This window comes from Myiozetetes cayanensis, unplaced genomic scaffold, assembly GCF_022539395.1.
Source record: "Myiozetetes cayanensis isolate MyiCay16 unplaced genomic scaffold, myiCay2020 scf1, whole genome shotgun sequence".
NCBI lineage: Eukaryota > Metazoa > Chordata > Aves > Passeriformes > Tyrannidae > Myiozetetes > Myiozetetes cayanensis.
This window is the reverse complement of record NW_026086604.1, coordinates 143,437,655-143,459,511: the sequence shown is the minus strand read 5'-3', so window position 1 is coordinate 143,459,511 and position 21,857 is coordinate 143,437,655. Positions and strand designations below refer to the sequence as shown.

General features: G+C 45.0%; 1 protein-coding gene across 1 annotated transcript; it reads left to right on the top strand.

Annotated features, from left to right (window-relative positions):
• Positions 1-6,049: 6,049 nt before the first annotated feature.
• Positions 6,050-16,449, top strand: INSIG1 (insulin induced gene 1). Its single transcript, XM_050312205.1, has 6 exons — positions 6,050-6,198; positions 6,472-6,893; positions 9,511-9,635; positions 10,284-10,450; positions 10,920-11,019; positions 14,159-16,449. The coding sequence occupies exons 2-6, from the start codon at positions 6,488-6,490 to the stop codon at positions 14,186-14,188; spliced, it is 828 nt and encodes a 275-aa protein (XP_050168162.1). The 5' UTR covers positions 6,050-6,198; positions 6,472-6,487; the 3' UTR covers positions 14,189-16,449.
• Positions 16,450-21,857: the final 5,408 nt, after the last annotated feature.

Below are 21,857 nucleotides of genomic sequence, written 5' to 3'. Positions count from 1 at the left end.
GAAGGGTTTGGAAAACGAGGATGCTGCAGAGCTCCCTCCTCTCCTCTGTAACTACTCATTCCAAGCGTAGTACCTACAGGAGAGTGTCACTATACGTCTCCCTCATTGCAGCATGATGAATTCTAAAGCTTGAAACGTGTACTGAGGGAGTAATCCTTTGTGGTGGCTTCATGGTTAACCCTACAAGCCAGCCTATGAATTCCAGAAGCATCTTCCTCAGGCACACATGACTGGAGTAACTGAGAAGGCCACCATCATGAGAGGGGAAAAACTGCTGAAATTGTGTATCATAAGAAAAAGGGAGTAAGACAGTTGACAATGCAATCCTTGAGGAAAGTTCCTATTTATCCTACATGGGAACAACCGAGTCCATGTCACCAAACAAATGAAAACCATTTGAGCTTACAAACAACCATGGACATGCTTGCATGTACACCTTGGAGGAGCCCTTGGAGGAGCCCTTTTGCAAAAGGGATGATATTTTATTAGATTTGGTGATGATGGAAATATACTTAGTTTTCTTCTCCATGCCAGTGATGTTTCCATTGAGAAATAAATGCATATACAAGACAATGGTTTCTTCCAACTGTTTTTTTTATCATGATACCTATTTTTATTTCATCTACTTTTTAGTCTATCATGACTCGGAGTACTATTATAAGACACAAGCCATCCCCCTCAAATGACAATTGAGTATCTACTTGTTTACAAAGGCATTACAGTCAATAATTTTAGTTTCAAGGAAACCTGCTCCTGTTAGTGCCCTGTTTTTTATGTCACAGCTAACATTAAAAGAAAAAAATATGGAAGCATCACTTCTAATCAGTATCTTTAAAGGTCTGGACATAGCATAAATAAATGTGTAAGTGCAAATACAGAAAGACTAGAATTTTAACAATTTTTAAACACATCTGTCTGGAACAGATTGCCTCAGTAATGCTGCTCCTGCCAGCCTCACAAACCTACTGTCATCAGCAAAGAAGTAATTTTTTCAAAAACAATATAACCGACAAACAGTATATTTTCATCATGAAGTTTAGATCAAATCACCATCTTGAATATCCAGTATGAACTCACTGAACTCACTGCTACATAAATATGCAGAACGATGGCGATGAATGAATTTCAAAGCGAGGCAAAGCCACTGCCTTTGTGTCAGGACAGAGGTTCATTGACATTGAGCCAGTGCCCACAGCTGCATGTGGGATGTTGGTTGGCTAATTATATGATAGCTGTTACATGAATTTATAGACATTTGAAGACTGCAGCCTGCATGGAATTGTTCTTTCTGTTTTGCTCTGGTTTAAAAAAAAACAGCTAGAGAAATGTCGGCAGCTAAACAAAAAAACTTCAATTAACCTTTGTCATATGTCTACTACAATATTATTAACTACACAAAGACAGAGCTTTGTTAGGGTATATTAGGGTTTAATTTCCATGTTCAGACTCCAGCTATAGTTCCTCACCCTCAGATTATGTAAAAGCAACCAAGTTTTTAAGCTCTGCTCACTGTGGATGACTCACATTATTATATACTAACCACCAACACACTTTGTTTTTCTCCTTTGTTTTACATGCCTGAAGTGTTCTGGCTTGGGTTTGCCTTGTTCAGAGCTTGTACGTTCCGCATTCTGCTTATTGTACCATGTAATCACTCCCTGTCCTTCTCCTTTTAGTTTTTAATGAGCTCCTGCACTGGGGCTTGGACAATCTCACAGAACTACCCTACAGAACTCAGCATACACCATTCATCACCGAGGTACACTGACCTCTGAGAAGGATCCAGGACATGAGCGACAAGTGATGTCCCTCAGGGGTCCTTATTGGGACCAGTGGAATTTAATATCTTCATTAAGGACATAGAAGAAGGGATCGAGTGCACCCTCAGCGAGTTTACAGATGACACCAAGCTGAGTGGTGCAGTTGCCACACCTGAAGGATGGAATGCCATCCAGAGGGACCTGGACAAGCTCAAGAAGTGGGCCCATGGGAATCTCATGAGGTTTAGTAAGACCAAATGCAGGGTGTTGAGCAGCCCTACCAAGAAGGATTTGGGCGGGGGCTGGTGATGAGAGGCTGGACGTGAGCCAACAATGTGTGCTGGCAGCCCAGAAACCACATGTATTCTGGGCTGTATCAACAGCAGCATGGGCAGCAGGTCCAAGAAGGGGATTCTGCCCCTCTTCTCCACTCCATAGAGACCCCATCTGAAGCACTGCATCCAGCTGTGGGGTGCCCAGCACAGGAAGGACATTGACCTGTTGGAGCGATTCTGGAGGAGGCCACCAAGATGATCAGAGGGATGGAGCACCTCTCCTACAAAGAATTATCTCCTGGGAGAATTGGGATTGTTCAGCCTGGAGAAGAGAAGGCTTCAGGGTGACCTAATGGCAGCCTTCCAGCACCTGAAGGGAGCCTATGAGAAACATGGAGAGAGACTATTTACAAGATCATGTAGTGACAGGTCAAGGAGGAATGGCTTCAGACAGAGTAGAGGTTTGGATTAGATATTAGGAAGAAATTCTTCATTGTGAGTGTGGTGAGGCACTGGAACAGGTTGCCCAGAGAAGCTGTAGGCGCCCTGTCCCTGGAAGTGTTCCAGGCCAGGTTGGATGGAGCTCTGAGCAACCTGGTCTAGGGAAAGGTGTCCCTGTCCATGGCAGTGGGGTTGCAACTAGATGATCTTTAAGGTCCCTTCCTACCCAGGCCATTCTATGATTCTGTGGTCTTTAGGCTTTGCTGCAGGTTCCTGAGAAGTCATAAAACTACACTGGAGACCTCTGCTTTATAGCAAAGAACTCAAGCTGATGTCAAAAGACTTTTTGAGTTCCTGTACATAGGGCTGGCATTGGGAATCCAGCAATGCCTTTCACTAAATCCCTCTATGGAAACACAGGAGATTAAGGCTGAGCATAATGACTGGGAAGGTTTCTATTCTCTGTATCAATAGGAGAAAGTATTGAAGGTGAATAAATTAAAAAAAAAAATCTCCAGTGAAGCAGAGGGAGAGCAGCTTTATGCATAAAAGGGGTCTTGATCTCGGATTCTCTACCACTACATTTTGAGCTTGTATCAGCAGCCAGCTCATTTTTTGGTCTTGTTTAAGTAGGGAGAAAAATAAAATGTCCAAGTATCCTAAGCTTCCCACATAAGAGGCCCATGAGACAGTCCTTGTGAGGCAAACACATTGTCAGATTCCAGAACATCACAGAGTTTAATATAGAAAGCGTGAAAGAACAGGTGAAATTATTTATTTATGTAATGAGTAGCAATGCTGAGTACTTAGAGATTCTGCTGCCTTTGCTAAGGGATGAGATAAAAATAACGATGTCATTAATCTTGCAGAGACACGTGAGCACGTCTTTCCAGAAATAACTGTTAAGCATAAAATTTCAGGCATTAATCAAGGCATGCAGAGGCCTAACCTTCTTTAGCATTCTAAAGAGAAATGTAAAGCAATAGAACTGTAAAACAACACGAACATAAGGGGCATTTAACCTTTATTCTAAGTAGGTAAAACTTCAGGGAAAACATGCTTAGGGCCAGTTTCTCAACTAGTGTAGATTTGTATTGATTCAGCTGGTTTTAGCAAAGCTGCAGCAAGTTTTACCCTCTCAGAAGTTGTTCTCTGCTGTCTGAAAGAAGCCAGGAAGAAAGAAGGGCACCACTACATGATATCATGAATATTAAAAAAAAAATGAATAAAATATGCTACAGGAAGTAATGCAAAAGAGACATAGCCACAAGGAAAGGAAAAACACAGGATAAAAAACAATGCTTAAGAGGTTCTTTCAGGAAAGAAAACTAGCAGACACAGCACAAGGGAATGTAAACTATGCCCAGACACTGAGAATATGGGTAGGATTCAAGGGGGAAATTTAAATACAGGAAAATATTTTTTCAAATAAAGTAGAGATGTAGCACAAGCAAGGATGAATTATATTTGTTTCCCATAGGCCAAGTCCAGAAAGAAACTTCCTACAAAGATGGATCACTTTATCTCAGATCCACAGTCCTGTTGATAAATCTCAAAGTGATTCACCCAGAAGGAAAATTTCCCAGGGAATGAGTTCTAGCCCTTATGTAGAGTTTGCTGAAGGTGTTGCTTAGCAGTCTGGGGATGCAGATAAATTGCCTGTGTCAATTCAAAGCTCGAACACAGTTGCCATGAAGGGAAGTGTTATGTCTGCATGTGATTTCCTGGAACAAATAAAATGTTTCTGCAGAGGAACCCATTCAAAGCTGACAATATATTAAGATTGTTTTACTTGAAAATGGTTAACTCAAACTTATAGTGCAGGTCCACTGGGTCAGAAAAAAAATCAAGTCTTAAAAATTCTGACAGAAGAATCCAAACAATTTCAGTGTATGAAACTAAAACCAAAGCTGTTTCAGTACACTAAACAGCAATGGAAACTGAACATTTACAATTCCACGTACAGAGGACATATATATGTTGGTTCAGCAGTAAAGTGTGTGAGAAAAGGCTGGGCTGACCCCAGTTGGTGTCATCTCTCACTTCCAACAGTGGCTCTAACAATTTGTCCATTACCAAGACAGAGTACCCTTTTCAAAGGCACAACACTCAGGAGAGTGAGCTATGCTAATTCTTTCCATCTCAGCTAAAAATGAGCAGAGATCAGAAGGGATAGACATATCCCAGATTAATTTTACTCTTTATGATATACAGAGAAGACTTACCTCTTTTCCTTATCTCTGATTTCATATTTTTTATTTGAAAGACAGCTGGAATTATCATTGAACCACCACTGAACACTGATGGTCTGAATTTTCTTGGACCATCATTCTGCCCATCAAGGGCATGGTTAACAACTATTCTTAAGTCTTCAGTGCCATCACTTGGGAAGCCATTGGGTCCTATATTCCTTCCAAGTGTAAAGAGGTCATACCTCATGTGAAGAGAAGACCTGCTGACTCCACTGAGACCAACTAATTAAACAAGAAATCCAGTTATTCCTACTGCCTACACCAGCCTCCAACGTGTCCTGGAGAACAGGAGTCTTAAATAGGAAGCCTTGCAGTTGAGTCCTGCTCCATGTGCTCAGCTTTTGGTGCTGACCTCTAATATGATGTACAGATCACCGTTAAAGATCTCTGCACAGCCACTTGCCCGACCCTTGTGGAGTCTAGAGGGTGAACTCACATTTAACTGGTTTTTCATGATTTTAAGCTGGGAGGATCGTGGCCCGGGCTTTGCCGGTGCCGGCAGAGCAGCTGCTCAGGCTGTCAGGGAACAGTCAAGAGTCTGGGATCCACCAGGCATCCCATGGCTGGTTGCTGATGCAGTGTCTGGGTTTGGCACCATCTTTATACAGTCACGGGCCTGGTGGGATCCCCTTATACCATGATTTTAGAGTAACAACAGGGATCACCGATCCCTTCATCTTCAGGAGATGCTGCAGCAGACACCTTCAACCTTCCCCGTGGGTAACTGCCATCACCCAAGGGGACAAGCAGTGGACTGGGCGAGCAGACGAGGGGCTGGGCTGCAGGGGCCACTGACACTTGGCCTTAAAACAAGATGTGGGAAATCAGTTAGGCGATCTGGCATTGGAATAGGTTGCCCAGGGAGGTGGTGGAGTCACCACCCGTGGAGGGGTTCGAGAGGCATCGGGGCGATGTGGTTTAGGGCTTACAGTATCGGCGTTGGGTTGACGGTTGGACTCGATGACCTTAAAGGTCTCCTCCAACCTTGAGTATCCTACGATTGTGTGACACGTTCACCTTCTCCTCCACCGGCATCTCCCCATCTCTCCATCACCCGCAGAAGGCCCCGCGGGCGCGGAAGGTGCCGCGCGGTGTCCCCGGCGCGGGGCGGGCGGAGCGGGCGGGCCGGGGCCGAGCCGGGAGGCGGGTGGTGTGTCCCGCACGTCATATCATCCGCCCGGGCTCCATTGGCTGCGCCGCCTCACCCGAGCGGGGCCGCGGCCGCCCGGGGCTGGCGCGGCGGCTCCCGCGCCCCGCGATCGCCCCGCCCGGCGGGGAGGGCACGGGCGGGGCGGCGGCGCCGAGCGGAGCGGCGGGACCGGCGCTGCCTCCGGCCGCGGGTAGGTCGGCGGCGGGTAACGTGACATCCGCGGCTCGGCGCTTATAAACCTCCCCCGGGGCGGTGGGCCGGCGGCGGGAGGCCGGCAGGGAGGCGGCGGAGCGGCGGCCGCGCAGCCCCCTCTCCCCGAGGTGAGCGAGACCCGCGGCCCCGAGAGGGTGGGCGCGGGGGCTGAGGTTTGACGGGCCCGGGGAGGGAAGCGAAGCCCTTCCCTTGGGGACAGGGGCAGCGGGGGACAGCGGCCCTGTGCTCTCGTGGGGCCGAGGCAGTGCAGCCCCGGGGCCGCTCGGGTGTGTCAGGTCACCCCGCATCCTCTTTGGAGCACGGTGGGTGCTGGAGGAGGCGCCGGCCTGACTCGTTGTTTGGGGGCTTTACCAGCCTGTGCTTGTGCGTTGTGTTTGCAGGGCTCCGGTGAAGCCAATGCCCAGGTTGGAGAGCTGCGCCTGGAGCTGTTCCTGCACTGCCAGGGGAAGGCACAGGACCCAGCTGGGGGACACGGCAGCGGGGCTGGCCGCCAAGGTGGGCGAGATGCTGAGCTCCTCCGTGTCCAGCCCCTCGCTGGCGATGGTGGGTCACGAAGCTCGCAACCTCAGCACTTCCAGCGCCAGCAGCACCGCCAGCAGCAGCAGCAGCAGAAGCAGCACCTTGAACTGGAGTCAGCACCTGGTGCAGAGGAGCGTGGTGCTCTTCGTCGTGGGTGCTTTCATGGCCCTGGTGCTGAACTTGCTGCAGATCCAGCGCAATGTGACTCTGTTCCCTGACGAAGTGATTTCCACGCTCTTCTCCTCCGCCTGGTGGGTGCCCCCGTGCTGCGGCACAGCAGCGGGTGAGTTGCTGACCTCCACGAGTGGTATTTTTTTTTTCCTCTTTCTCCTCATCCCGTGGCGGAGGAGAGGCGGTGGGGCTGAACGCGTGACCCACGTGCGAGCGTGGGAGCCCAAGCGCTCCCATCGCGCGGCGAGCGGTGCGAACTCGGGCTTTTGGGAAGGATGCGCGCCCCGCTTTATCCACGCGCGAGAGCCGCCCGCGCCTTTCCGCGCGTCCCAGGGCTATCTTTTTGAGCCGGTGCTCTCTGAGCGTGGGCAAGGCGCAGTTTTTCCCGGCGCGGGGCCGGAGTGCGGGGGGGGGGCGGGGGTGACACCGGGAGCGACACCGGGAGTGACACCGGGAGCGACCGCGGGATTTCCCGCGGGCCGCGCGCGGGCTTCCCGCGCTGCCCCCGCCCCGCGCCGGGCGCGAGCGCGCGTGGCGGCCCCACCCCCCGGCGCCCATTGGCTGCCGCGGAACGGGTGAGCGGCGGGCGGCGCGCGCCATTGGCTGCGCGCGGGAACTGGCCACGGGCCGGGCCCAAAACAAGGAAGTCACGTGCGCGGCGCGCGGGGCCCGCCACCCGCCTGTCCCTGTCCCTGCCCCCCGTCCCTGTCCCCCGTCCCCTGTCACTGTCCCTGTCCCCCGTCACTGTCCCCTGCCACCGGCCTGTCAGCGGCCTGCCCTTGCCCGATGTCGCTGCCTCACTCACTGTCCCGTCACCCGCCCGTCCACTGCCCCTTTCCCGCTGCCCCAGTCACCTCCCTGCCCACTGGTCCTGTCCCCTTGCCTGGCGCCCCACTTACCTGCCTTGCCCCTGCCCACTGCTCCTGTCTCCTGCCTTTCCCCTGTCCCTGTCCCCTGCCTGTTCTGTCACCGGCATGCCCTTTGCCTTCTGCCCCTGTCACCTGCCCTGTCGTTTGCCTGTCCACTGCCCTTTGCCCACTGCCCCAGTCACCTGCCTGCCTCTTGCCCGATGCCCCAGTACCCTGCTTTTCCCGTAGCCGCAGCTCCTGCCCCCTGCCTCTCCTCTGGCCCTGCCCCCTGCCTGTCCTCTGCCCCCTGCCTGTCACTGCCCCTTGTCTGCTCCCCCCCCTCCCCTGTCACCGGCCTGCCCCTTCCCTGATGCCTGTCCCCTGTCAGCTGTCCCTTGCCTGCTGCCCCACTCACCTGCCTTTCCTGTGCCACCTGCCTGCCCACAGCCCCTGTCCCTTGCCCGCTGTCCCTGTCACAAGCCCCTGTCACCTGCCTGTCCCCTGCCCACCCCTCCCCACTGCTGGGCAAAATCCCACAGAAGACCTGGACTGCGCTGCAGCTGTAGCAGCAGCAGGCACTTACCTGGTGGATTAGTGTTCTTAACCCCCTCCCACCCGTGTCAAAACAAGGCTTTGACGAAGGGTTGAGGGATTAAAAACGAGTTAAGTTTTAGGACACTGTAATCGTTTTTAATTTGCATTGAAAGTACTTTAAATGACTCGTGCATGGTTGCTTTTAATTTTAATGCAGTGACGTTGTCATGTGATGTTTATTTGTGCCACATAGTAAGGGAGTATGAATGATAAACTGTGAACTTGAATGAATTATAAACTGTGTCATAAAAGGGGTGCTGTGGGTTATGCTCCATTGAGAGTTCTCATAGTCCTGTCACAGTTGGATTAAACTTTGGAATTTAGCTGTTATCGTAAGGCAAAAGTCCTGGTAGGTGTTATCAGAGTAATGAAACTGTGTCAGCATTAGATCATATGTCTGTCTTGGAATAGTATGTTTAGTAGCCTTCTTAACACAGAAGTTACTCCTCTTAGGAGTTTAAGGGATTAAAAAAAAGAGGACAGGAAAGGAAATGAATAAACATAGGAGTTAACACACAATAAAAGCATCGTGTCTAACCCTGGAGTTGGTGACAACACACGGGGTTGCAAGTCTTGGAAGAATGGAGCTCCTCCAGTGTTTGTGATAGCAAATGAGCTAACACTAGCCCATGTTTTTCTTCTGCAACCAATTTGCAGGCTGATAAGGCTGAGAAAGTGCTATATGAGGATACAAACATTGTCTGGTTAATAGTATGAGTAGTTACTTTTTCCCTGACATAAAAACGACTGATGGCAGGTGCTTCTTCAAGTTCAGCTCTGCATCTGTTTGGTATCAAAATTCATGTGACATGGGCGGGAGCATAGGCTGACTTACAGCCCAGCAGAAGGAGACAAAGCAGCTCTGCCAAGAAACTTTTTTAAGTCCAGGCAAATATTTAATTCAGGGCCTGATTCACAGCTGATGAGTCATGTTCATAAAGCTGTCAGCCCTGCACGTGAGCAATGAACACATCTTCCACTCCTTGCTGTAATTAAGCTTTTGTTATGCTTTGGTTTTTATTGGTACAAGCATTTGCTGGCAATGTCAAATGATAAATCTGTCTGGGGAAAAGGAGCTTCGAGTCAGATACCCGAACACTGGGTGGTTTGTTTTTCTTTTCTAAAGTAGAAGAGGAGGGTAATAATTGTCTTTTCTTCATCATGCTCACAGTAGTGTGATAAGCACCTCACGGCTTTCTCAGGCACTTATTTGCCAAGCTAATATTTGGTGATACTGGAGTAACCACTGTGTAACAGCTAGTACAAGTAGTGTTGCTTCTCTTGCAGCTGTCGTTGGCCTGCTGTACCCCTGCATTGACAGCCACCTCGGGGAGCCACACAAGTTCAAGCGGGAGTGGGCCAGTGTCATGCGGTGCATCGCGGTTTTCGTTGGCATCAACCACGCCAGTGCTGTATCCTTGAAACAGTGTGCACTGCTGCTCCTTGTGCTTAGTGTGTTGTCATGAAACGGTGTCTGGGGGAACTACAGAGGTAAGGGTGGTGCTGCTGCTGGCAGAGACAAAGTTCTGTGAGACCTGCTGTACACTGTAAGATAAATGGCACAGTTCATTGAAAGTAGCTGGGGGGAGTTCTGAGAGGGGTGGACATTACAGTACATCTGGTTTAACTGCAGGCATAACGGTGTAAGTTGTGTTATTTTAATCTGTGTGTTGCCTACATCTAATAATTAACACAATTAACTGCTGATGTACTAGTGAGAAGCTCTGAATAACAGTGCTCTTGTGTTGGGTAGTGATTGTCTGAGCAGAAAATGTAAAGCTGGATTACTTGAGACAAAAATCCATAAAAGATAAATATATTACAATATAGTATATTCTTTAGATGCTCAGTGTGACAGAAATTGATGTTGAGTTTGCATTCACACTCCAGTCAAAGTCCAGAGCTGTGATTGCTTGGCAGGTCTGAAAACCAAATCCTAAATGTGTTGTATTTAAAGACAGAGAATCGTGCTCACTTTCAGTTTGAGTTCTCCCTTGTTCAGTGTCAGCAGCAGGAGGTCTGCATGACTTCAGAGGATTGTCCTTAACATCTTTTTCCAGAAACTAGACTTTGCAAACAACGTCCAGCTGTCCCTGACTCTGGCAGCCTTATCACTGGGGCTTTGGTGGACATTTGATCGTTCCAGAAGTGGTCTCGGACTTGGAATTACAATAGCCTTTGTAGCAACCCTGATAACCCAGTTCCTTGTATATAATGGTGTCTATCAGTAAGTTATACTTCTAAAATACTATTTCCACTCTCATGTCTTAAGTGAAAACGTGGGTGCACGTGCACTGGAAGTTAGTTATTAACGTATTTGGCACATCATTATTATTGTTATTAGACATTTTGTTTGTCTAAGGCTGCTAATTGTCCAGTTATTCCAAATGATGAGATTGGGAACTGGGGGTGGGAGGTGGGGAGCAGATAACTTGGGATGTATGTTGAAAAGGTAACAGCTCAGCAAACTGAACTTCTCCTGGCTCTAAGGAGAGAGAATATCTAAACTTTGCTGGTCAGGACATGTGGATTTAGAAGCTTACAAACTTAACAGACTTAATTTGGTCTCCCTGTTTCCTTTTCTCTTTTACTGCATTTTTGTTTCAGCCCAGGGAGAGAATTCTATAGCATCTCGTTAACAGTATGTAAGGTGATGAAAATCACTTTTCTCTAACTTACTTCCTTTTGTTTACTAGGTATACATCCCCAGATTTCCTTTACATCCGTTCTTGGCTTCCATGTATATTTTTCTCAGGAGGTGTGACTGTAGGAAACATAGGACGCCAGCTGGCTATGGTAATTACTGTATAATTAGTAGTTTCTTTAACAATCCAAATGCCTTCCATTGTTGTTAGTCCAAGAACAAACTATGCCTTTAAGGGTATGACTCACAGGCTGACAGAGTTAAATAGATATATTCTTAAGAGCTGAACTGTAAGCAGACAACCTGTGTTGCCAGTAGAGTAGGTGTTGTCTTAGTAAGTGGTTGAGGATCTGTTGTATTTAACTTTTTCCAGCAACAGCCTAATTAAGATTGGAATCAGTACATGGCTTCTGCTGATAATCGCTCCTGCTCCATCAGTACTTAGAATTAACATCTAAGGTAGCTAGAAAACTGAGGCACAGATGGACTTCCTCCAATTATTTACGTACTAAATTATTTTTGTTATGTAAATGAAAGGAAATGTCTCTATATAGCATCCAGTTCCACCACTCTATAATCAAATATTCTGTTGCTGGTCACTTAAGATGTAGTTAAAGTGTCACTATATATGGGATAATATAAATTACTATCTTGTTTGCTAGGTTCTTAAGTAATTATTTCCTTGTGGCATGCTGAAGAGTTAATCTGGCTGTGTGTTTGCACATCAGTCTAAGGCTTGGTTGTGAAAAGTGTTCTGACACTGATGGATAGTAATAATTAATGTTGCATTGATTTAACTTCTGTCTTCTTTGCTACACAAGTCCTGCACCCTGGAAAACATCCTTCAAGTGTTTAACTTTTCTAAGGCTGCTGTGGTTTCGGTGGCTTTAATTTTTAATGCAGGAAAGGCATCTGTAGACTTGGGAGTTCCTGAAATACTAATCTCTGAACTGCTTAGTAAGGGGGGAGAGCTGCTTTTTGGGACAGAGCCATTCCAGTGTGGATAGTCTGAACTGGACCCTGCAGATGGACAGGCCTGCAGACCGACTGGGCAAGAGAGTTACGTTTCCTGACCACCCCTGGCTAGCATTAAATATCGATTTGTTTAGTATTGATTCTCATCTTACACTAAATCAACAGTAACCTCTCCTAGAAAAGGCTGCTTAAGGAAAGAAAAGGCATGGGGAAAATCTACTCCTGTTCTTGAGGTTTTTCTTTCTTGATGACTTGGTGCCAAGCTACAGCTTTCCTGGGACTGTGGTCACCGTCTTAACTTCACAGTCACTTTGGTTTGCTCTGAGGTTCTTTAAAACACAGGCTCACTACTGCCCCTTCAAACCCCACTGGTGCAAACCACCTGCACTTGTTTTTAATTAGGACTACATGTATGGGGGGGGAAAGAGGGTATAACTTCTCTTTTTAAATTTGCCTCTCACATCAAGTGAAAAACATATATTAATTTAATTCTGTTGAAGCTTTGCTGTTGCAGCAGAGTCTCAAAATAAAATTACAGTCTGTTTTATGCTGCAGTTCTGTATTTCACATGGGCATGTGCAGTGCTGCCATTGGCTCTGCTGCTTCTGTTAAAAAGCAAAGAAGAGGGCCTGAAAAGAGTAAGAGCTAAAATAAATTCAGGCACACAGAACTCTTTCTTTTTTACTTGTGACTTCTTTTCTTCTGGCATCTCACCTGAATGTAGTTAAAATCACACTGGCTGCTGCCTGCAGCTTTCCTGTCAGTCTTGTCATCTTCCTTATGAAGAAAGAGGGAAGTTGGCAAGGGCAAAGCCTTTTATTCTGGTTATCTGGAAGTCGCTTTACTGTGGTTTACACTGCTATTACTTAGTCTAGAAGAACTTGGAGAAGCCCAACATTTTCATAGGGAAACTTCTGCAAGTCACTATGAAGCATTCAGTGCTGGAATTCAAAGAATTTTGACTTCTAAAGTAAGAGTCTAAAATTTAGTCAACCACATCTTTCTTCTATAGAGAGAACTGAAAAGTATCAGTCTATTTTGTCATTGTGGATGTGGCAAGAAGATGGAATATAGCAATTTTTTTAAACCATACTTGAATAAAACAGTTGTTTCTGTAGCTGTATTCTCCTGTAGCCCCTGAACTGTTTGCTGCATGTGACAGTTTTAGATCAAACAGCAGATATTTTCTGGGCCTGTCTAGAGAAGGTGGCACCTGTGGAAATCAGTGGAGTAAAGGTGCCTTGCTTCTTCCTCAGCCCCTGTTTAGGTTTTGCAGTTAGAAGAGAAATTGAAAGTAAAATTAGAAGTGTCCCTAAGACGTCTCCTCCCAAGCTGATGAACAGTCACTGGGAAATGCTTGCTGCTTTTCAGTGACTGGATTTCGAGTGAGCTCACATGTACAACACAGTGCAGTGTAGCCTTTAAGCAAACCTGCTGGTAGCAGAGACTTTTGGGGGTTGTTTGTTTTGTTGGGTTTTTTTGCTGTCAGCTTGAGGATGAAATCTGAAGTTTCCTTGTAATAGCCTTTTAGCAAAAGAAGATGTGAAGGTGCTGCTGCTGCTGCCATCAGCTCTGTCTGCTGATTATTACACCTAAAGTTGCTGTCAGTGCTAATCAGCTGGGTTAAATGGATGGCAGCGCTTCATTTTGAGTTGTAACCATCATTCTCAGCATCTGGCGAGCTAGGGTCATATCCAGAACTTGGACCTCACAAATATGTATTGTTTGCCAGTGCTGGAGGCTGCAGGACTGAGAGTGCATTCAGTGCTTGCAAATACATTTGCATTTTGACCTTAGAAAGAGAAGAACATGTTACAAGCTTTGTTTTAAAGAAAAGTTGGTTAAATTCCTCACACTGACATACACTACAGGGTTTCATACTAAAAAGGGACTTAGCAGGAAATGAGTAAATCTGTGATACCAGGTTTTGATTGGAAAATAATGTAACTTATGGTTGAAGACAGTTTAAAAAAGAAAAGGTCTGGTAAAACTGAATTAATGTCCAGTAAGTGTGTGCCTTCTGCTAAGAAGTAAACTGAGACAGAGAGGAGAGATAACAAAGTCTTATAAAAAGCAGTGCAATTGGTAGATGGTTTTTTCAGATGCACTAACTGAGGCAACAAAGACCCATAGTGGTTTTTTTGTTGTTGTCCACATTAAGTTAAGGAGCATGTTCTTGTTGAGCTTTTATAAGACATGTTACTGTCAACTTAAGTGAAGGTAGTTGACTATTTAATAATTGAAAACAATGTATAATGTAGTCACTTATCAGATGGCATTAAAACATAACATGTGTTTGTTGTTTTTTGTCCATAGGGTATTCCAGAGAAACCACACAATGACTAAAGCTTTGAAGAAGAGAACACGGTGCCAGCGTGAAAGCAACATTACGAAGATGTGTTCCTGTTTAAAGTTGAAGATTATTTAGAAAAAAATAATCTCTTTATGGGCTTACTGCACAAATGACTTGTGGAAAAAAACTATTAATCCACTCTTAGAATAGCCAAGTCAAATTAACTGCTTATCTTGAAATCTTACCCTGATTTACCACATAAGCATTTGCATATGGCTGTTCTCTGGGAGAGTTTAACACCAAGTTGCATACAACTGTTCAGGCTAAGTGGCAGTTTTCCAAGTATTAGATTCCAGTGTAAGTTATTGAATCAGCTGCCCGTGTTTTAAAGCCTTGAAACTGAAATTTAATTACAAGCTCTTGTATCAGTGCCCAAAGGAAGTAGATCGATGGTGCTTAACAATGATGAAGTATGGTTTAATAGGAATAGTATTTATCCAAATCTTTAAAAGATAGGGTTATTTAAAAATAAGAGTGATCAAACCGGTTTAAAGGCACTGCACTAATGCTTTTAGGAGTCTTATGAAGGAATCATGCCCTTACTTGTAATGCTGCATTAAGTTTCTGTCTTTGACAGTGGAGAGGGTTGGAGGGATGAAAGGTTGGAAGTCTTAGTTTGGAATTTCTAAATTACTCCAGTATGATGGGTGAACACAGGAGACAATCTTGTTCAAATGTGAACTTCTATCAGGAGATTCCGACTGGAAATTTCATCATTTCTGAAGCTTGCAGTTAGATTTGCAAGAATCAAGTTCTGGCCACAATTCAGTAAGAAATCCAAGTGTGTTTGAGTACTCCTACTTAATATTAGACACATGCTTCAGTATCTCACCAGAGGAGGTCCTGGGTATCTCAAAGATCTGGTGTCACTGAGAAAACATGCACTGCATGTCATTGCTTGGCCATTGAGTATGTGACCCCCAGCTACTGGATTTGCTGCTTCCTCCTAGAGCTGTCCTTGATCTTCAGTCTCGGTCAGGGTTTTGACCGAAACAATTGGAAACAGAATTGGGCCTAAAATGTGATTTTAAACTGCATGTGAAAAATAGTGAACAGCTTTGTTTTCTCAGTTCAGTTTCTGAAAGAGATCACTACTTGTTTTTATACAACCCTATAGAACTTGCAATCTGTGATTGCCTTCTTAAAAACAAAAAGTGCTTATGTCACTACATTAAACATTTGGTGTTTCTTAATACATAGTTCTGGTGAGCACAACGTATTCATTTGATAGCTTAGACCACAGGAGACCTAAATAGCAAGTATTAGGTCTTAAAAGTTGAAGTGCAATGTACAGTAAGTCTGAGCCTCATGTTCTCTTCAATATCGATCATTTCTTATGAGAGATTAAAGAGAAAAGGGTTCTGAGTTCATTTCAATGCTGCATGGAGTCAAATGGAGCAATAATTTATTTAACTAGTAAAGCTAGTTTTGTTGTATCTTACATTGAACCCAAATTTATAGAAATACTCCAATTTTGTGTTTATGTTGTACTTGTAAACTTTTATGGATTTGCCTTTTTGTATTATGCAATTTTTTTTTCTTTGTGTTCTTTTCCAATCTTACGTGGCTTCAGTTATAGTTAGAGGCATCAGTTAAAGATCGAACCATCAAAACAGATGTCAAAGCCAGACAGCTGCTCTGGCTGTTTTCACTCTTCTAAGGGAATGCTTGCAGGAAAAATTTAGCACAAACTCTATACTACAGAGCATACCCTAATTCTAATCTTGCTTTGTTGTAAATCAAGAGTAATTGAGTTGGTATAAGATCCTTCCTCAAATGTTCAAAACGTAAATCATCAAATTTTGTAGAAAAAACTGAAGAAATTAGGTCCTCGGATCAGGACAGGTTCATCTCAACTGTTTAAGAAGTATGCTACCTGCTGGGGAGACAGTTTTGTAACCACCTTGAAACCAATCTCAAAATGTTACAAAATCAGATGTAGGTAAAGATGACAGTGATCTCTATGGATATTTGATTAATAGATAAGTGTTTAAGATTTACTTCTAAAAACTGAAACTAAATCTGTACATGTTCGAAATAACGCAGCCAAAAATGTAAGTCAAAAGTTCAGTTTTTGCCAACACTTCTGAGTATCTTAACCAAAGTGATTTAAGTTTGGAAGAGGTGGGGAGGGGAGTGAAGAAAACTTGCACTATTCTGAATTTGAACACTTATATTCTCATTCTTACTGATAAGTTTTCAGCGGTGTGTTTGGTTTTACACTTTTTTTACTATTAAAGTTTTACGATCAAGACATGTTTGCCTTGGATTCTCTGTGCTCACATTATGCAGGAATCTTCCTTGAAAAGGACAGTTGTTATGGTTGCATAACAAATCTTCAGTCATGCATATGCAGTGGTAAAAAAAAAAAAAAAAAAAAAAAAAGAATCCTAAACTGAACTTGGCAAGATTAACTTCAGCCTGGCTTGTACAGTTGGGAAGAAAAACAGGCCTGCTATTGTACCAGCAAAGCAGCATAAAGTGTATTATGGTTATGTGACTTAAAGCCACAGAATCTTACAATCATTGTCTTCCAAAATGCTGAGATTCATAATCTGAAACAAAATACAGAAGGGGCAGGGTAAACATGCCCATTCCTTTTGTGGTTTGGTTATCTGCAGCAGTGGTTACTAAAGTCTGAGTGCAAGCTGAGAGTGAGTAAGCACAGCTGAAAAGGCTAAGAAATTCTAACAGCAGCTTCCAGATTTAGACCAAAACTCTTCAGTTTTGCTGCACTTAAATGTCTGTTTTGGACTTCCAGAAGTTGCTGCATTTTCAGTGGAAACAGTAGAATGGCTTTTTGATCTACTTTCTGCTGGCTTAGCTGAAGAAACCTTCATTAGGAGCTTCTCAACTATTTTAGCTTCAGTAGGCTGCATTTGCTTAACTTCAGTTCTACTCTCTGAGCACCTAACAGCTCCAAACCTGAGGATAGCCCACATTCTCCAGGTACATTGCTTCCCCTGAAACTCCACTCAAATTTTGTCAAAAGGAATTCAATATATATCTATTCAAAAATAAATGAATTGTGGGATACAGCCTGGTCTCGGAGAACTGGGGCATGATGGCGTTCCTTTTGAGACAGGAACGGGTGTACAAAGTTTCTAAAGGAAAAAAAAAGCAGAACATTCTTCCCAGAACATTTGAAATGTGCATGCTTCTGCAGCTCCATTCAGGTGGGTTGTGCAGCCTCTGGCTTTAAGCATGGGGATTTGCAGGTGCTAAATTAGCCACATGAGGGCCCATGGTCTGCTCTCTGAATGCAGCAGGAGCATATTGAGATGAATAATGAAATTAAGTCTCAATTGCCTTACTGCACATCAGAGTAACTCCAAAATTCATGAGAACAAAGCATTACCTGCTGGACTAATTGAACAAAGCATATATGTAAAGGCATATTGAGGGCCCTATCTTGGAAACCAGTGAGGGGTGTGGGTGATTGGGTTCTTCCAGCTAAAAAGGTCAAGAAAGGTACCTATGTGTGGTGGTGATTTCTCTGGGCAATGAAGTACCACATGAGTTGCCCTTACCTAGTTTGGAGTCATCTGCCTGCATTTAAGTCCTTCCCTTGGGCAGTGATAATGTTCTGTCCTAATGGCTGCCAATGGGGACAGATGAATTGCATATGCAATAAAGCCACAGTCCTCCTGCCTGCCTGTGTGATAACAGTCTGTAGATTGTGATGATGCTTCTGGCCTGCTCTGGTCAACTTTCAAACACAGAGTTCAAAGTACGTATGATGATTTCTATACGTAATACATTAGTGCCCAAAAGCTCATAAAGGGTCAGAGCTTCACTGAGTTTTACTCAGTGAATTTTTTTCTCCATCTGCCAATCATGTTTTCTCTATTCCATTAAGTCTTGTTTGTGTATAAAGCAGCTTGAGTGCTATTATGTTGTTTTATTAAATATCAGATAAGTGCTACAGAGATTACATAAACTTAGTGTGTTTTTTAAGAATTAACACATCAGCTACAAATCAGCAGAAATTAAACACAGCTACATCATTTTCTCCCAGCTCAGTAGCTGGTTTGGGGCTCCCTGTGGCAGCCAGGCAAACATCCCTTTTGTCAACCTGCCATGGTTTGGGGTTGGGATGGGGAGGACAGCTCCTGTGGCTGCTCCAGGGATGCTCCAAGCTTCCTCCTGCCCAAAGCAATAGATGTTGAGTATTGGTTTTGTTGATTATTTGGTTTCCAACTAGTCAAAAGCAGCCAAAAATAGCTCAAACAGCAAGACTATTCCAGCGAGAACTGGAATAGTCACTGAATGAATTACAGCTGGTCCATATTTTGCTGGGTGGACAAAGGAGAGAAAAGTTTTTTTCACCCTTTCTAGGGCTTCTCACCAGTTAGAAGGATACATGTCCCTGTATTGTGGAATCTGGCCACTGATGGCATGGGCCAACTCCTGAAGATGGGGTTGAATCTGCGTTAGCACCATCCCAGCCGCTGACAGTATGGCATAAGCAACAGTGAACTGTCTTCAAAGAGGACACTTTTATTCACCCTGAATATTCTTAGCACTGCTAGAAAGCCTTGAGGGCCATATTCTGGTAGTATCAAGCTAAACTAGCTTCAGTTTAAAATGCAGAAGTCCTGCTGAAAGCTGTGTATGTCTCTTACCCGCATATGAATATACAGGAAGTTCATCCTTTTCAAGCTATTCTAGAGTAGATGCCCCAAAATTAAAATAAGATAATCTGGACTTCCAAAAAAAGTCGAGGTCCCATCCAGAAAGGCTTGCTGAGATGCTTCTTGAGAAATGTAAGTTGTTCATATGTGACCATGGCAGAAGGTCTGGTGGCTGTTTTGGCTGCATTTTGAATTGCAGGATATTGGAGGGGTCATAGAATCATTACATGGTTGGGGTTGGGACCTTAAAGACCATCTAGTTTCAACCCCTTGCCATGGGCAGGAACACCTTCCACCAGACAAGGTTGCTCAAAGGCCCTTCCAGCCTGCCCTTGAATTCTTACAGGGATGGGACAGCCCCAACTTCCCTGGACAATGTGTTCCAGTGCCTCACCACCCTCACAGGGAAGAATTTTTTCCTAACATCCAAGCTAAATCTCTCCTCTTTTAGAGGTGTAAGAAAGCTTCAGATCATGTGGCTCAGGACAGCCACAGCTTGGAGAGGACTTTATCGTGCAGTACAGAAAGGCCCATGGCCAACTGGGAGCATGCCCAGCAGCACCTGCAGTATTGAAGAATTGCTGGGACATGCATGATTGAACAAGAGGGTTGTGATCCCTTTGGGGGTGGAGATGTCTAAACCTTTCACTTGGACACCAAGGACATGTATGTTTTAAATAGAGGTCATTTAGCAGCAAGACAGGGTGAGATCACAGAGAGACAAGTGAGGTTCTTGTTTTTCTGGAAGTGTCAAGGTGTTCCTCAGGTTGAAACCCATTGGTCTGGCCCATGATGTGGGGTTTTGTGGGTTCATGTTGCTCCTTGTCACCACAGGCTGCATGTATGTGAGGGAAACTGCCCAAACGAGGCACTTTTGTTCATGTCTTGCAGCGACAAAAGTCTTCCATTGGAGATGGCTGTGGGACATCTGCCACTGACTGCAGTAAACACAGGACTAGATCCTTTGTTTTTTCTTCTTTGGCATGAAGACAAGACTACCAAGCAGAAAGTCTGGGTCAGCTGGAACACTTGTTACCATCCTGAAATGTGTTGGTTTGATTCTGACTTTTGAAAAGTGGCCCAAGTTGTCTAACAGTGCAGTGTTTCACCTGTTCAAAAATCTAATCCACTCTTTTTGTAAAAATGGGATGAGCAATTTGGATTTCCAAACTTTTCTCATGGTTGCTTTTAATGTTTCAGGAATGCAAACTGTTTTGATAAATAAGCATTTTTTGGAAAAAAAATAGGCTTTTCAAAAAATTCTGATTGTTTTTGATAAGGATCATCTGGCTCACTCACCACACTCATCAATTTATATTTCCTTACACAGGGTAATCACTTTCTTCTTCCTTCATGCCCTTTGTTGGATAAAAAGCCTCCTCCAGGCTCCACACTGGCTTCACCACCCTTCAGACCTCATCTTCCTGTATGCCAACCCAGTGGTGGCTTGAAAGGCAGCAACCTCTGCTGGATCTGTGATCTGCACACTGCATTGTCTGGACCTTTTCATTCTTGGACTATACTCTCAGCCTGTTCAAGGATTTTTATTTTCCTGTCTTCTTTCCTGCCTCTGAAACTCTTCCTACAATAAAAAACGTCAGCTTGCTGGAAGGAGCAGCATCCCCCACCTCAGAGCCTGGGGGAGCAAGCAAGGAGTCAGGTTGTTCTGCAGAATCTCTGCCTTGTTCTGACAATTGCATTTGGGAAGAAGAACTGAAGTTTTGTGTTTAAAAACAAACAAACAAGTGAAAAACCCAACCCAAGCCCTGAGTTTTTCTCACCTGTTCTTAGCCCTGGCTCAGAAGAGCAGCTTTGCAATGCCAGCTGTGCAGCTGTCACGTTGTACTGGAGACTGCTGCGATTCCAAATAGCAGCAGCTGGAGATGGGATACCTCAGGGTGCGTGTTAACTCTGAGACCTACAAGCCATCCTTCATTTTTTAATACCAGCACCTATTGTACTGCTGCTACTTCATAAAAAAACAAGCTACTGTTGATATAATTTGAACCTGACGTCTTCCAAAAGCAAGAGAACCTGTCTGTGGTTCCTGATCATCCCTGGTGTGCAGCTGACAGACCAGAGGTGGAAGGTCCTCCTGCAGGGGTCTGTGCTGCTGAGCTCTTGCACCAGGACCCTGTAGCATAGGAGCCTGGGCACTGTGTGGAGCTGTGCTGGTGGGCTGAGCAACAGGCTCTGATTCCTCCAGGAAATCTGCTGCTACTGGGCTGGTGGAAGATGTGACGTGAACTGGTGTAGAAAGAAGGTACAAGACATCCCAGTCAGTATCTTGTAAGCCCCCCACCAATTTTGCCCTGTAAGGATCAGACAGCACAGTACAGAAACCTCTGTGAAGCTGGAGGTGCAGAGCTTGGGCTAAGGAAGAATTCCCGGGAATACTTATCCTGCTGACTTACCCAGCACCAGCAAAATAAAGAGGGCAAAAATCAAAACTTCAGGGGCTCTTTTGTGCAGCAGAGACTTTGTCCAGGCAAGCAGAGTTCGTTCATTTCTGTGCACAGCTCTGCAGCAATGAACTTCTTCACAAGCTCTGGTTGTAAACATTTGCCTTTGCTTTACAGACAGTGCAGTCAGTGAAGTCCTCACCCCAGAAAGGATTCCAAACACAGGTGATGTGAGGTGTAGCTGGTGAAATCAGTGGGACTGGAGATGTTCTGAGCATCGCAAGCAGCTCCAGGCCTGGAGTTCTGCTCACAGCCACAGTGGAGCAGCAGTGACTGTCACTTCTAAGGGCTGGAGGTCAGATGTTAGGTAATCCTCCTTCCAAACCTCCCACAGGTCACCTCCCAAGCACCTTGCTTCAGGCTCTTCTGGAACACATGGAGTAAGAGTGAATAAAAGCATCAGGAAAAGAGCCACACAGTTGTAAGCAGCTGAGATATCAGCTAGCAGTGGAAGAAGATAGTAATGGTGTCTTACAGCATAACCAGTCCTGATGATTTTACAGGTTTTTTTTTTCTTTTCATGCAAAGAAAGCAATTGGTATCCCCAGGGCAGATCCGGATGACAT

What these genes read in the sequence shown, in the direction of transcription:
- INSIG1 (XM_050312205.1), top strand. Translation starts at nt 6,488, where the DNA reads ATGCCCAGGTTGGAGAGCTGCGCCTGGAGCTGTTCCTGCACTGCCAGG. An exon ending in GTGCTGCGGCACAGCAGCGG is followed by an intron (nt 6,894 to 9,510) that starts GTGAGTTGCTGA and finishes CTTCTCTTGCAG; the next exon opens with CTGTCGTTGGCCTGCTGTAC. An exon ending in GTATATAATGGTGTCTATCA is followed by an intron (nt 10,451 to 10,919) that starts GTAAGTTATACT and finishes TTTGTTTACTAG; the next exon opens with GTATACATCCCCAGATTTCC.